The 13,876-nt window shown below is 34.6% G+C and overlaps 1 protein-coding gene across 1 annotated transcript in view; it reads left to right on the forward strand.

The window, feature by feature from the left end:
* LOC108907752 (membralin) overlaps nt 1-13,876 on the forward strand; it is a 189,087-nt gene that overhangs the window by 6,270 nt on the left and 168,941 nt on the right. Inside the window, exon 5 of the mRNA XM_023454736.1 lies at nt 1,599-1,689. Coding sequence (XP_023310504.1) covers nt 1,599-1,689 — 91 coding nt within the window. The remainder of the gene's footprint in view (nt 1-1,598; nt 1,690-13,876) is intronic.

The following is a 13,876-nucleotide window of genomic DNA, read 5'->3' on the forward strand; positions in this document are numbered from 1 at the left end:
TTTGAAACTCAAATTACTTTTTGTTTTAAAGAAATTTGTAATTTGCCGCTTTTGAATCAGTAAATTACTAATTTCTTTACACCAAAACGTTATGCGAGTTTCAAACTAACTACATTTTGCAGAAAATCTGTGTTAAAATGTGGGGAAAGTCTGTTATTTGTGCATTGATTCATATTTAGACAAACTGTGTAATAAAATCTATGAAAATGTATTGCAGGTTGCCTATTTGTCATAGAGCCCTCTTAAATGTATCAAAATATTAACTTTTTATGCATAGGCGGGATTTCGCCCAAGTCATTGAGGGGGCAAACATCTCTCGAAAAATGCAGCCAAGCAATTTTGCAACTTTAAATTTTTTTTATAGTTTTTGTTTTGTTAGGGAATAAAAGGATTTACAAATAAATAAATTTAATGTAATCCATTTACCATTTTAACAATTTATATTATTATACAAAAATTCCTGAAAAATTTCGTGAGAAAATAAAAATTATTCGTTCTCGTTTTATTGATTGGCAAATCAGAAAAAGTATAGACGAATACTAAAATCGGCATAAAAATTTTAAATATTATTCAATATTTACCAAAAGGAATATAAAAATGTAGTTGCGACGAATAATTCTTGAGCTACAGCGTTTCAAACTATAAAAGTCGTGCGAAAATATAAATTTTGAAATACAAAATTTATATTTTCTTTATACAGTTCTAAATATTAATTGGATCTACACAAAATCTGTACGACTCCAAATTCTCACTTGAAAATATGAAAAATAAAAATACTTAAAACTGCGCAAAACTCACAAAGTTGATCGAATCGTTCCCATAACATATACAGTTCTATTTCATTATTGAATAAAATTTTTTATGACGTTTCAGAGAAGTTCATAAGTAAGTTCAGTAAAACGTTCATAATTACATAAATATAATTAATTTCTCGAGTTCCATAGGCAAAGACGTTAAAAAAATACAGGGTGATCCATTAACGGTATTGAGCTGCTGTATATAGGATTCTAGATGTGCTATGATTATGCGGTAAAAAATCTATTAACAAATACGATCAAAAGAAATTGATTTAAAATATTTGCAACTTTGTAACTTTACCGCTAGGGGGCCGCTCGATACCGTTACTGGATCACCCTGTAGATAAAAATGGAAAAGATAAAAATCAATATTCACCAAAACTAACACAACTTTTATAAAATTATACTACATTAGTACCAGAGCTACAACGTTTAAAAATCATAAAATAAAAAAAAAATTATTTTCAAAATTGCTTGCCTGCACATTGATTTACGAGTATTGAACTCGATTTTCCCTGCCTATCTGCGGTTTAACTACGATCTGTTCCCATACGACTATTGAAATTGCACTCCCTTGAAGTTTAACTCTGAGTTTAATTTTTTTAGCTTAATTGCCCCCCCTCAATCGCGCCTACGTTTTTATGTGTTCTGTACCTGGCGTAGCGCATTATTAAATTTTTTTGTGATGAAATCAGGATATAGGTCACTTATTTCAAATTTTCGGGTCATTGGGTCACTTTCTTTTTGGAACCCTTGAATTTAAAAAAAAAATTTCTGATTTACATTTTTTCTTTTTTGTAGGAACGTTGTATCGGGCGAGCATTACAGGTTCGTCAGCATGTGGATGGCGAGGACGTCCTATTTCGCGGCTTTCTTCATAATGATTGTTTTCGTAAGTACCCAATTTTCTTTAAATTCTCAGGAAACTTTTAGTCAATAGATAACGATGCACTATCTTAGCAAAATGGAGCTACTTCGGTATTTATTTATTTGTAATTTCCATTGTTTCAAGAAATTCCAGCAACAAATATGTTACTTTGAAAAAACAATTCGACCCAAAATTAATTAACAGTCAAGGTTACGCATCCAAGTCGGCATTGTTTATTGCATTGGTTGCATTTATTCCGAATCGATTTTAAAGTGTTTTCCGCAGATTCCTCCATACATTAGTACCATTGATTTGCAAAGAACTAGCGCTAGTGACGGCTAGATGGCGCNATCATAAAAATAAATTTTATTAATAGTTCTTTAAAATGAGCCATCGTTTATTGAAATCGATTAAGGCATTTTGAAGTTACGACAATTTAAAAATTTCAAGATGGCGTCCTTCATACTGACGTTGCTATGGTAATAACAAACAAAAAAGTTCAAACAAAACTTGTGAAGGGTTTAACAGTGTATCTAAAAAATATATTTGCAACTTAGGTTATATAAGCGAAATTTTGAAAAACCAACAATTTTTTGTAACACTATACCAGTTGCGCCCCCTTGCGGTAATGTTACAAACTTGCAAATATTTTAAATCAATTTCTTTTGGTCGTATTTGTCAATAGATTTTTTACCCCATAATCGTAGCACATCTAGTTTTCTATATACAGCCGCTCGATACCGTTAATGGATCACCCTGTAGATAAAAATGGAAAAGATAAAATTCAATAATCACCAAAACTAACACAACTTTTATAAAATTATACTACATTAGTACCAGAGCTACAACGTTTAAAATCGTAAAATAAAAAAAAAATTATTTTCAAAATTGCTTGCCTGCACATTGATTTACGAGTATTGAACTCGATTTTCCCTGCCTATCTGCGGTTTAACTACGATCTGTTGCCATACGACTATTGAAATTGCACTCCCTTGAAGTTTAACTCCGAGTTTAATTTTTTTAGTTAAATTGCCCCCCCTCAATCCCGCCTACGTTTTTATGTGTTCTGTACCTGGCGTAGTGCATTATTCAATTTTTTTGTGATGAAATCAGGATATAGGTCACTTATTTCAAATTTTCGGGTCATTGGGTCACTTTCTTTTTGGAACCCTTGAATTTAAAAAAAAAATTTCTGATTTACATTTTTTCTTTTTTGTAGGAACGTTGTATCGGGCGAGCATTACAGGTTCGTCAGCATGTGGATGGCGAGGACGTCCTATTTCGCGGCGTTCTTCATAATGATTGTTTTCGTAAGTACCCAATTTTCTTTAAATTCACAGGAAACTTTTAGTCAATAGATAACGATGCACTATCTTAGCAAAATGGAGCTACTTCGGTATTTATTTAATTGTAATTTCCATTGTTTCAAGAAATTCCAGCAACAAATATGTTACTTTTAAAAAACAATTCGACCCAAAATTAATTAACAGTCAAGGTTACGCATTCAAGTCAGCATTGTTTATTGCATTGGTTACATTTATTCCCAATCCATTTTAAAGTGTTATCCGCAGATTCCTCCATATATTAGTACCATTGATTTGCAAAGATCTAGCGCTAGTGACAGCTAGATGGAGCTAGTGCTGCCACATATATATCCAGTGGCTTTAAAAAGGACCAGTGGTACACAGCATTTTCATTCATGTTACGAGTTAATAGCGGTTGTTAGAGTTGACGTTTAAACATCATTTTTCGTGCATTTTGATACAAAATATTTATTATATTTGTCAAGACGAAGCTCGTAAAATACCTTTCTCGCCAAAATATTCAGGATAATTTAATTAAACGCCAGAAAACTGCTAAATCTGTCAAATTCCAAATTGATTTGATGTATCGCTCATATGATGTGGTTTACATTTTTGTTTTCGCCGAAATACCAAATTATCCATTTTTACGAAGAGTGCTTTGAAACTGAAACCAAAACATCCAACTATCACTTGAAACGAAGTTTTGAGAGTTCACTTAAATTGTCATTAACAATGTCAAGCTATGGGTCGTTAAAATTGTAATTTTTACATACAGGGTGGCCCATTTTAATCTAAGCGTGATACAGAAAAATGGCTCAGACAAAAGTTGTTCAAGATAACTAGCAACTAGTTGTGACCTTAAGATTCATTTTCAAGGTCATTTGTGGGTCAGAGTGTTTTTTTTTTAAGTAGGAACCCCTATTTTTGACACCGGATTCATAGAGTGGGAAATTTTTCGTTCAAAATTATATTTTCAAGTTTGATTTTGTGACCTAGAGAAGTCAAATCAAGGTCAAATGCCAAAAAATAGCCCGGTAGCTGTTTATTTAAGTTATCGCGGAATAAACGTTGTGAAGGTTCCTTTATAGGAAATATCGAACTCAAAGGTGAATGTCCGTCAAATGACCTTGAAAATTGACCTTCAGGTCAAAGTCGTCAAATTTGAGTTTGTTCTACCTTTTAAAGGTACGTTCACAACGTTAAAACTGCCCAAAGAATTAGCTAGCAAGCAAATTTCCAACATTTGACCTTCTCAAGGTCAGAACAGCAACAATTAAAATATCAATTCTGACATAATTTTTTTTTTAAATCCGTTGTCAAAAATAAAGTTATCTGTTCAAAATAAACACTTTGACATTCAAATGACCTTGAAAATGACCTCAAGGTCAAATTATTAAGGTCATTGTCACATTTGAGTTCGATATTTCCTATAGAGGTACCTTCAAAACGTTTATTTCGCCATAATACTCAAATAAACAGCTACCAGGCAACTTTTTGCCATTTGACCTTGAATTGCCCTTCTCGAGGTCACGAAAACAAACTTGAAAATATCATTTCGGTCATAAATTTTACCGTTCTGTTCGAATCCGGTAGAAGAGCTTACAAAAAATACCTTGAAACAAAAAATATGGTGATATAGGAAGAAATTCTAAGAAAGAAAGTGTATTTTTCCTGTGGCGCATAAACGGCGAAGTTAACCTAAAAAATTCATAAATGTCAAAAAAAAACGTTTTTTTGCTAATGAAAATAAAACTTGAACTGTAACCGAAACAAGTTAAATGAGAAAGTTGTAGCTATTAAAAAAAAACTATCGATTGGTCTTTTTAAATACATATATCGATTGCTACATTACTTTTCGAGATATATCGAAAAAACCGTCAAAAATCGACTTTTTTGTTTTTGCTGTATCTCTTGCAAATTAAGGTTTTTAAACTTGTTAATTGCTGTAAATATAGCCCCCATCAGAAAATAAAGTGCTTTTTTAAAATTAAAAAATATTAAAAATTTTTCGAATTATATCGACTTTTCGAAAAACAGGTAGAGAAACGAATCAGGGCTAATTTTTTCCTTAAGAGTTGTACTTTCATGGTAAAAAAGAGCGATAAAGATTTTATTCATTTCAAGTGTCCAAAAATGGCTTTGAAAAAAGTAAAAATTTTTTCGTCGCGTTTTTTTTTGAATACACAGCCACACACACAAAAAAAAGTTGGGTATACTTTTTATGCGACTTATATTTTTCGTAGTAATTTGGCCTCCTGAACACGAATCTGGGGACAGAATTGGCCCATCACGTCACAATTTTTTCCTAACCTCAAAAAACTTGTGAAAAATAGTGAAAATTGATGAAAATTTACTGGGAAANTGGCCTATTTTAATTTAAGCGTGATACGGAAAAATGGCTCAGACAAAAGTTTTTCAGGATAACTAGCAACTAGTTGTGACCTTAAGATTCATTTTCAAGGTCACTTGTAGGTCAGAGTGTTTTTTTTTATTTAGGAACCCCTATTTTTGACACCGGATTCATAGAGTGGGAAATTTTTCGTTCAAAATTATATTTTCAAGTTTGATTTTGTGACCTAGAGAAGTCAAATCAAGGTCAAATGCCAAAAAATAGCCCGGTAGCTGTTTATTTAAGTTATCGCGGAATAAACGTTGTGAAGGTACCTTTATAGGAAATATCGAACTCAAATGTGACAACGACCGTAACAATGTTGACCTTAAGGTCATTTTCAAAATCATTTGAATGTCCTTAACACTTTAAAGCAACAGCTTCTAAGTGTTTGTGGAATATGAAATCTTAAATGGCCTTGATGATCTGAACAATACACAAAAATAACATTTTTGAATTATAAATTTTCCGCTCTTTTGGATTCCGATGTCAAAATTTGTTTTTCCCATAAAAAAACTCCGGGTCCGTCAAATGACCTTGAAAATTGACCTTCAGGTCAAAGTCGTCAAATTTGAGTTTGATCTACCTTTTAAAGGTACGTTCACAACGTTAAAACTGCCCAAAGAATTAGCTAGCAAGCAAATTTCCAACATTTGACCTTCTCAAGGTCAGAACAGCAACAATTAAAATATCAATTCTGACGTATTTTTTAGGTAAAATTTGTAGGCAGTCATAATTTTAGGCCGAGTAGGCGGCATTTTTTCGGCATAGTCACATTTTTAGATTGAAGGCATAAGCAGATGTGTGGCAATAATGTGTCCTTTTCCTTGAACTTTAAAATTATTAAGAAATAAAAGCATCTAAATGCCATAGGAAAACTGCATAGTAGTTAAAAAAATCTGATTGGAAAACCATAAGCCCATGCACGACTAAATAAATGAAAGAATAAAGTAGAAACTTTTTTGTCTTGTCCCATGGAAACAAGCACATCACACTACACATCATTACATGTGTAGAGTCCTTAAGTCATTTTTTTAAGCGAAGTCACATTTTTAGACGGAGTGGAATCTTTTACCTTGATTTATGAAAATCTGGCTCCAGATGTGTGATTAATGAAGGTGAGATCAACCAGCAATCCTTATGATGCCAAATTTTACTGAAATCGGTGGATTTCAAAAAAGTACACCCGCCATATTGGATCAGCCATCTTGAATTTTTACAATGTGAATTCATATTCGTAATCAGCGACCCAAAAAACCCCTTTATACAAAATCTGGTCAAAATCCGCTCAGAATTTGAAAATAGCGATTCCTGCTCGGTTTTTTGAGGTCAGAAAAAAAACCACACGTTCTAGCTCAATTCTGACAGTGGATTTGAATTCAGCAGAGTCTTTTACATAAAAATGTACTATTTGATGTGGAAATAAATTTTTTTCCAAATTTTCCCAGTAAATTTTCATCAATTTTCAATATTTTTCACAAGTTTTTTGAGGTTAGGAAAAAATTGTGACGTGATGGGCCAATTCTGACCCCAGATTCGTGTTCAGGAGGCCAAATTACTACGAAAAATATATGTCGCATAAAAAGTATACCCAACTCTTTTTGTGTGTGTGGCTGTGATATCTTTAACATTAAGGCCGTGACAGATTGATTGGACTATTTTGTCTAAACCATTTTCCGTATCTCGCCGAGATACGGGGGAATTTGGGTGCATGGATTAAAATGGCCTACCCTGTATATAGTGAAACTTATTGCTTGAACAATACTTTTCATTTGAAAAGATAGTTGGATGTTTTGTTTAAAAACGCCCTAACTTTGTCAATGTCTTTGACAAAGCTTCCATCTATATGCCCTGTCATTTATCATTGACATATTTATTAAAATTTATTTATTTATTTCGTTTTGGCCTAATATATCAGTTGACAATCCCCTGCTAATATTATTGCGTATATTCCCAGTTTCTAACTGCTACTGGTAAAACACATGATTTAATTTTTATGAAACAGGCTTTCGTGGGTTTTGACCTTGACTGTCATCTTTTTGTACTAACGCTGTTACCAATTAAATTATATTTCGATTTCGCTGGCCACGGAGCGTTTGCCCCCGCTTCCCCTTACAATATCGAATTACATAGCGCACGAATATTGGTTTTATTGGTTTCTGTGGAAGGGTTGACGGCGTTTTCAGTGTTTCTTAAATAAATAACGTTTAATAGCTAAAGCAAACACTACCGCTGATTTGATTGATGGGTGTTTTTATTTGAGTAGGGTTTTTGTGTATTCCGTAATGAAATGTTAAAAAAAACTTCTTAACTCCGTTTTCAAGGGGGATTTAGGTTTAGTGGCGCCTACAATGTTACAAAAAATAAAACGCGATTATTCCTTCGTTTTCCGATTCGATAAATTTTCAATGGCAATTATTTTTGTTCCGGATGATTTTTAAATACGCCGCGATGAATAAAAATGCCGGTATCGATGGGCCGTTCATTAATTCTGAAAAGGGAAAGTTTCGGCATCCAGGAAAACTTAACGGTTTTTCCCGTCGAGGAATTTGTATATCTTGCGTTTTCAAGTTTTAATGAAAAATTTTCCCGGTCGTCGAGTTATCTTGTAAGGCCTCCGTCATTTCCATCCCTAGGTACGAAACATTAACGATTTTTGTGTGTAGAATTTCATATAAATTACTTTTAACGAGTCGTATAATTTGCCGACGGGCGGTTAGACGCCAGGACCGGACTCGAGCTTGCTCAAGTCAAATTGGACGTTATTATTACGGTGCCGTCCAATGTAAACAGGACTTTTCAAAATTAGGCACTTCTAGTGAGCGTATATATCGGAAAGGTAGGTCCTTTAGTGATCTACTGCCAAAACTTCATGATATTTGGACGAAAGAATTTATCCAAAAGGCTTGACATTCCGTTCTGCGATTGAAAACATTCATTCGACATGCTTTTAGATATAGACCAGGAAAATTAGCGAATAAAAAAGGGAAACTCGAAAAAATTCCTATCCGCGAGATTATTGTAAAATTGTCTAAAGGAACATAATACAAGACATCTCTCATCTCGTGAATCAAAAAATTTTATTTGCTAACTTTTCTATTTAAACAAATAAGTGAGGAAAACAGTTTTTTCACTTTGCGGGGAAAACCATCAATTTTAGCGAAAAGTGACTCTCAGACAGTTTGTAGGGAATAAAATTATCTACAAAATGAGACTTGTTAAATTAAAATCGGTTAATAAACAAAAAAGTTATTACAAAAAAACAAGAAAAGTGTCCATTTTTTAATTTGTTTATAACTATCGCATTTATTCTTAAAATTTTATAAAACCTATGACAAGTTGAGGGTTCATAGTTTAAAAGTGTGCCAAAAGTGGGCGCTGTAGGTGCAATAGTTTTCGCAAAATTCAATTTGTTTATAATGGAGGCTCCAAAAGTTATGAACTTTAAGCCTCTGTACACGCGTTAATTTTCAACAAACATGATTCTGAAAGTGTCATTGTAATCTTAAAGACATAATTAAGCCATCTATTAAAAAATATCACCGTTTTTTTTTGACATTAACATTCTCAAATTGTGTATTAAAAAAACTGTTTTTCGCTTATAAACAGTTTGAATAAAATTGTTGCTATTTATGCTACCTCGCCGAAAATAGATTCAATGGATATCTGGCAAAAAATACAATTAAAAAAAAAACACCCTCTACGACCAACAGGAGCTAAGATAAGAATTAAAAAAAAATCGTAGCGCAATTGTTTATAAACATTAAGACTTGAATTTTTCGCAAAATAAAGTTTACGAGGTAAACTACGATTTCCCGTGAATTGCATTGAAAAATGTGGAAAATTAACGACTCTCGAGCCCTTTAAAGAGAAGGTACTTGCTAAGTGAAATGTCCGGCGTGGTGGTGGGGGAAGCTCGTCCAAGAGAGTCCCGCGCGCGAGAAAAGTGAAATCCAAAGTTCAAATTGATGGGCGCTGTAAAATTTTGCAATATCTCGGCTTCTAGTCATCGTAGAAACCTTTTTTTTTAAACTGGAGTAACTCGACGAAAAAATAACAGTGCAATTCACGGGAAATCGTAGTTTACGTCGTAAACTTTATTTTGCGAAAAATTCAAGCCTTAAAGTTTATAAACAATTGCGCTACGATTTAAAAAAAAATCTTATCTTGGCTCCTGGTCATAGAGGGTGCTTTTTTTTTAAATTTTTATTTTTTTGCCAACTATCCATTGAATCTATTTTCGGTGAGGTAGCATAAATAGCAACAATTTTATTCAAATTGTTTATAAGCGACAAACGCACGGTTTTTAATGCACAATTTGAGAATGTTAATGTCAAGAAACGGTGATATCTTTTAATAGGTCGCTAAATTATGTCTTTAAGATTACAATGACGCTTTCAGAATCATGTTTGTTGAAAATTAACGCCTGTACAGAGGCTTAAAGTTCATAACTTTTGGATCCTCCGTTATAAACAAATTGAATTGTGCGAAAACTATTGCACCTACAGCGCCCACTTTTGGCACACTTTTAAAGTATTAAACCCTCAACTTGTCATAGGTTTTATAAAATTTTAACAATAAATGCGATAGTTATAAACAAATTTAAAAATGGGCACTTTTCTTGTTTTTTTGCAATAACTTTTTTGTTTATTAACCGATTTTAATTTATCAAGTCTCATTTTGTAGATAATTTTATTCCTTTCAAGTTGCCCGTGAGTCACTTTTCGCTAAAATTGATGGTTTTCCCTGCATAGTGACAAAACTGTTTGCCTCACTTATTTGTTTAAATTGTAAAGTTAACAAATAAATTTTTTTGACTCACGAGATGAGAGATGTTTTGTATTATGTTCCTTTAGACAATTTTACAATAATCTCGCGGATAAGAAGTAAAAATTTTATTTGCCTGGCCTAATAGTGCAAATCGCTGTATTGAGTCGGAAGGGAACTATTTTGAATACAATAAATCGTTTTGCCAAAAAAAATTTTTATTGTTCTTATTCTTAAAAAGCCCTGTTTACTTTGGAACACATTATTTTGTTCCAGCTAAGTAGGCATTGTTAAAATATTTCCTATTCTGATGCGTGTTTGTATGTACCTGTATGTCTTATATACTAATGTCCACAAAAATCGAAAGTTTTGCAATACCCTGTATAAATATTAGGAAGGTGTTATAATAAAACTATATTGAATGTTTGGTAGTTTTTGGATTTGGTTGAATATTTCCGGACTGATTACCACGTCGTCGATTTACAACTCTTGACGTTTCGAGAGACATATCGCTCTCTTCTTCAGAAGTTACTCTGAAACTGGAGATGTACTAATATTGTCACTATTTATATTTAATGTGGCCACTGGTCCGTGATATTCCGGTGGGTGACCTCGTACGCTTTTTGACGTTCCAGTGGGTTGCTTTCACGGATTTTATCTGTACAACCTTTCACGTAAGGTAGATACGTCGTCGCTAAGTACTCCTGTTTCTCCATGAGAGTATGTCTCCTCCTGATAGCTCGTTCTATATTTCTCGCCGTGTAGCCATTCCCTCTCAGGGCCGTGCGTAGGTGTTCTAGTTCCTCGACTAATTATCTTGGCTCGCTGATGATCCGCGCTCGATGAATCAATGTATTTATGATCCCCTGTTTCTGGTCTGGGTGGTGGTGGTTCCATCTGGTTTCCTCTCAACCAAAACATCTAAGAAGGGAAGAGCGGCGTTTTTCGCTAATTCCATGGTAAACTGGATATCTGTATGTATCCCACTGATGTGATCCAGGAAATCCGCTACGGTGTTGCGTCCGTGGGGCCAGATGATGAAGGTGTCGTCAACATATCGGTACCAACATTTAGGCTTCAACGTTGTGGTTTCCAGGGTTTTCTTCTCAAAGGCTTCCATATATATATTGGCCATGACTGGAGGTAACGGTGAACCCATTGCTGCTCCCTAAGTCTGTTCGTAGAATTGGTCCCGAAATGCAAAGAAGGTCGATTTTATGCACACTTTTGCCAAATCCATTAGGCTCTCACCCTTGTCCTCTGCGATTAGTCTTCGATGCAGTTCCTTCAAGGCTTGGTCTACGGGTACTTTCGTAAATGGGGATGCAACATCGAAGCCCACCAGTTTTTAGATTTTATTTTATATTTAATACCAAAGAAAGGGTTACAGCATCTTTAAGGGCTAGTAAACGGGCGTTTTGTCCTTATAATTTAAAGGAAAAGTGTATACGAAATTTCATTAGTCGTGTCTTGTTATTCACATCCGTCTTATAAATTCAGTGTTTAATCGTTTAATCGCGGTAAAAAGTAAATAGTTTGAAGATCATTCTACACTGGTGGGAATTGTTTTGATTTATTTAAATGTTAAATAACTGTTAAATATTTGTTCAAAATCAAAATTTGTTTTTCTTTTTGAGCAACTTAACATTCACTTTTAAATGAGCGAGCTTAAACTTAATTTGTCGCACTTCAGCTAATTACGATGTGTACTTTCTGAATGCGAATTAAAATAATATGCTAAATGAGCCCATTGATAAAAAATCATTTCGATTTCGCTTTTGCGCGTCGATTTAATCCGACTTAACGGCCGTGTGCCATAAACTAAAAAAAAAAAACGGTCTATCCGCGGTCCCCCCCCCGAGGGCTAGTCGCGGGTGCGATTCCGGCGAGCAGTAACGAGGTGGTGTCATATGATAGGTGACATAATTAGGTGATAGTAGGCCACTGGGAGGCAGTTAATCCTCGGCTCCGGTGCCCGCTGATTTATACACCCTGCCGGAAATATGATCGGCCTGATTAACACTCGAGAACCGCCGCTCACCCCCCTGCCCCTCGCCTCCCTGCCCCTTCGGCCCGCGCGTGTGTGCTGTGTGTGCCGCTCGCGAGTGGCAAATCGGAGATTTCGGATTGTTTTTCGCTTTATTTGCGTGTAGGCGGGGGGCGGGCTGCCCGCCAGGGCCGGACTCGGGGCTTGAACGTTCGCGATGCGCCACCGGAAAGGGTCGCTTCCGTTAATAATTTTGTTTAAAGGGTTTGGCCGTAAATATACAGTGCGTTCCCGGATGGGGTACCGCACTTCTTTATTGTTGATTTTTCGAGGAAAAGTTATTGATAGAAAGTTTTGCTTCTCTTGGGAAACCACGGGCAGCAATGAGATATGTAATAAGACATACAGGGCGTCCAAGAAATTGCAAAATGTGAAATTTTCCCTAGGCAAAGTGCCTTAAATTTTTGTTTTCGTTAAGAACTGCATATAACAAAGCTGTTCTAGAAGAAATGCTTAAATACGGGGTTTAGTCAGAAAAGAACCATAATCACAATTTGCAAATAAAACGACGCCGCAATCTTAGACGGAAATTATGAAAAATATGTAAACTTTTATTTTAAATTTAATTTAATATAAAAAATAGTTCGGTAGAAAAATTTCCGGATTGGTTTCCATGTCGTTGATTTAGGTTTCTTGATGTTTCGAGACACATATCGCTCTCTTCCTGAGAAGTAACTAGGACTTTTCAGCTCGCGAGACATCGATTTAAAAAAACATCAAAATCGGACCACTAGAAGCCGAGATAATCAAAATTTTTAAGCGCGCCGCTATTTTGAACGCGCGATTTCAATTTCGAGTCGGCCGAAGTAGCCGAGCTCTCGACTCCCCTCACCACTACCTCCTATAAATTTTTCGTGAATTTCATACTCGGTCCAATAGTTTTAATCGACGTTTTATATGGGTTGCACAAGGGCGCAAGTTTCAATAAAATTCACTCCCGGAAAGTACTCGGAATGACAAAGGTATTTGTTTAAAAAACAGCCCTCCAGACCTCGTAGTTACGCCACAAATGCCGGTCAACTTTGATCGACTATAACTCTGGAACCAATTAACGAGTCACCACATTTTTTTTTAAAAGCGTCTCTCCGAGTACTTTAAAAACATAATTAAAAAAAAAATAACTATATTGAATTTATAAAGTTATTCTATTTGTTTATAAGAGCAAAAATCAAGCATATCTTGAAACAATTACCACGGCTCTTCTAATTAACGGATTTCAATATTTCTGGACGTATTTTAAAGTTTGAGTGCCCTTTTTGTGATAAAATTTTCAAGTTAGAAGTCTTAATTTAGACTTATACAGGGTGGTCGCGATGTAATGGGCCAAAATTCATGACTAGATTCCTGACGTGAAAATATTGCGATTTAGACAAACTCACCTTAGTCCAAAAGTTGATACTTACAGAGATACAGGGTGTTTAATGCAAAATATTATTTTAGTTTTTTCTTATTTATTTCATAATAAATGCTCATATCGAGATGAAATTTTGGTGTTAGGGGTTTTCTGGGGCGAGAGATTGAAATATATCCATGGTTTGCTTGTAGCTCATAGAGAGCGCCACCTGCGCTAGGTCGAATGCGTTGAAAACGACAGAACTTTTTTATCTTTCAAAAATCTAATTCTCAGGTAGCAAATTCTGATTTTACAACTTCTTTTACACAAAAAGCTATACTTTTTGATAGTCGCTATCTTGCACCGTTTTC

This window comes from Anoplophora glabripennis, unplaced genomic scaffold (genome assembly GCF_000390285.2).
Source record: "Anoplophora glabripennis isolate ALB-LARVAE unplaced genomic scaffold, Agla_2.0 scaffold11, whole genome shotgun sequence".
NCBI lineage: Eukaryota > Metazoa > Arthropoda > Insecta > Coleoptera > Cerambycidae > Anoplophora > Anoplophora glabripennis.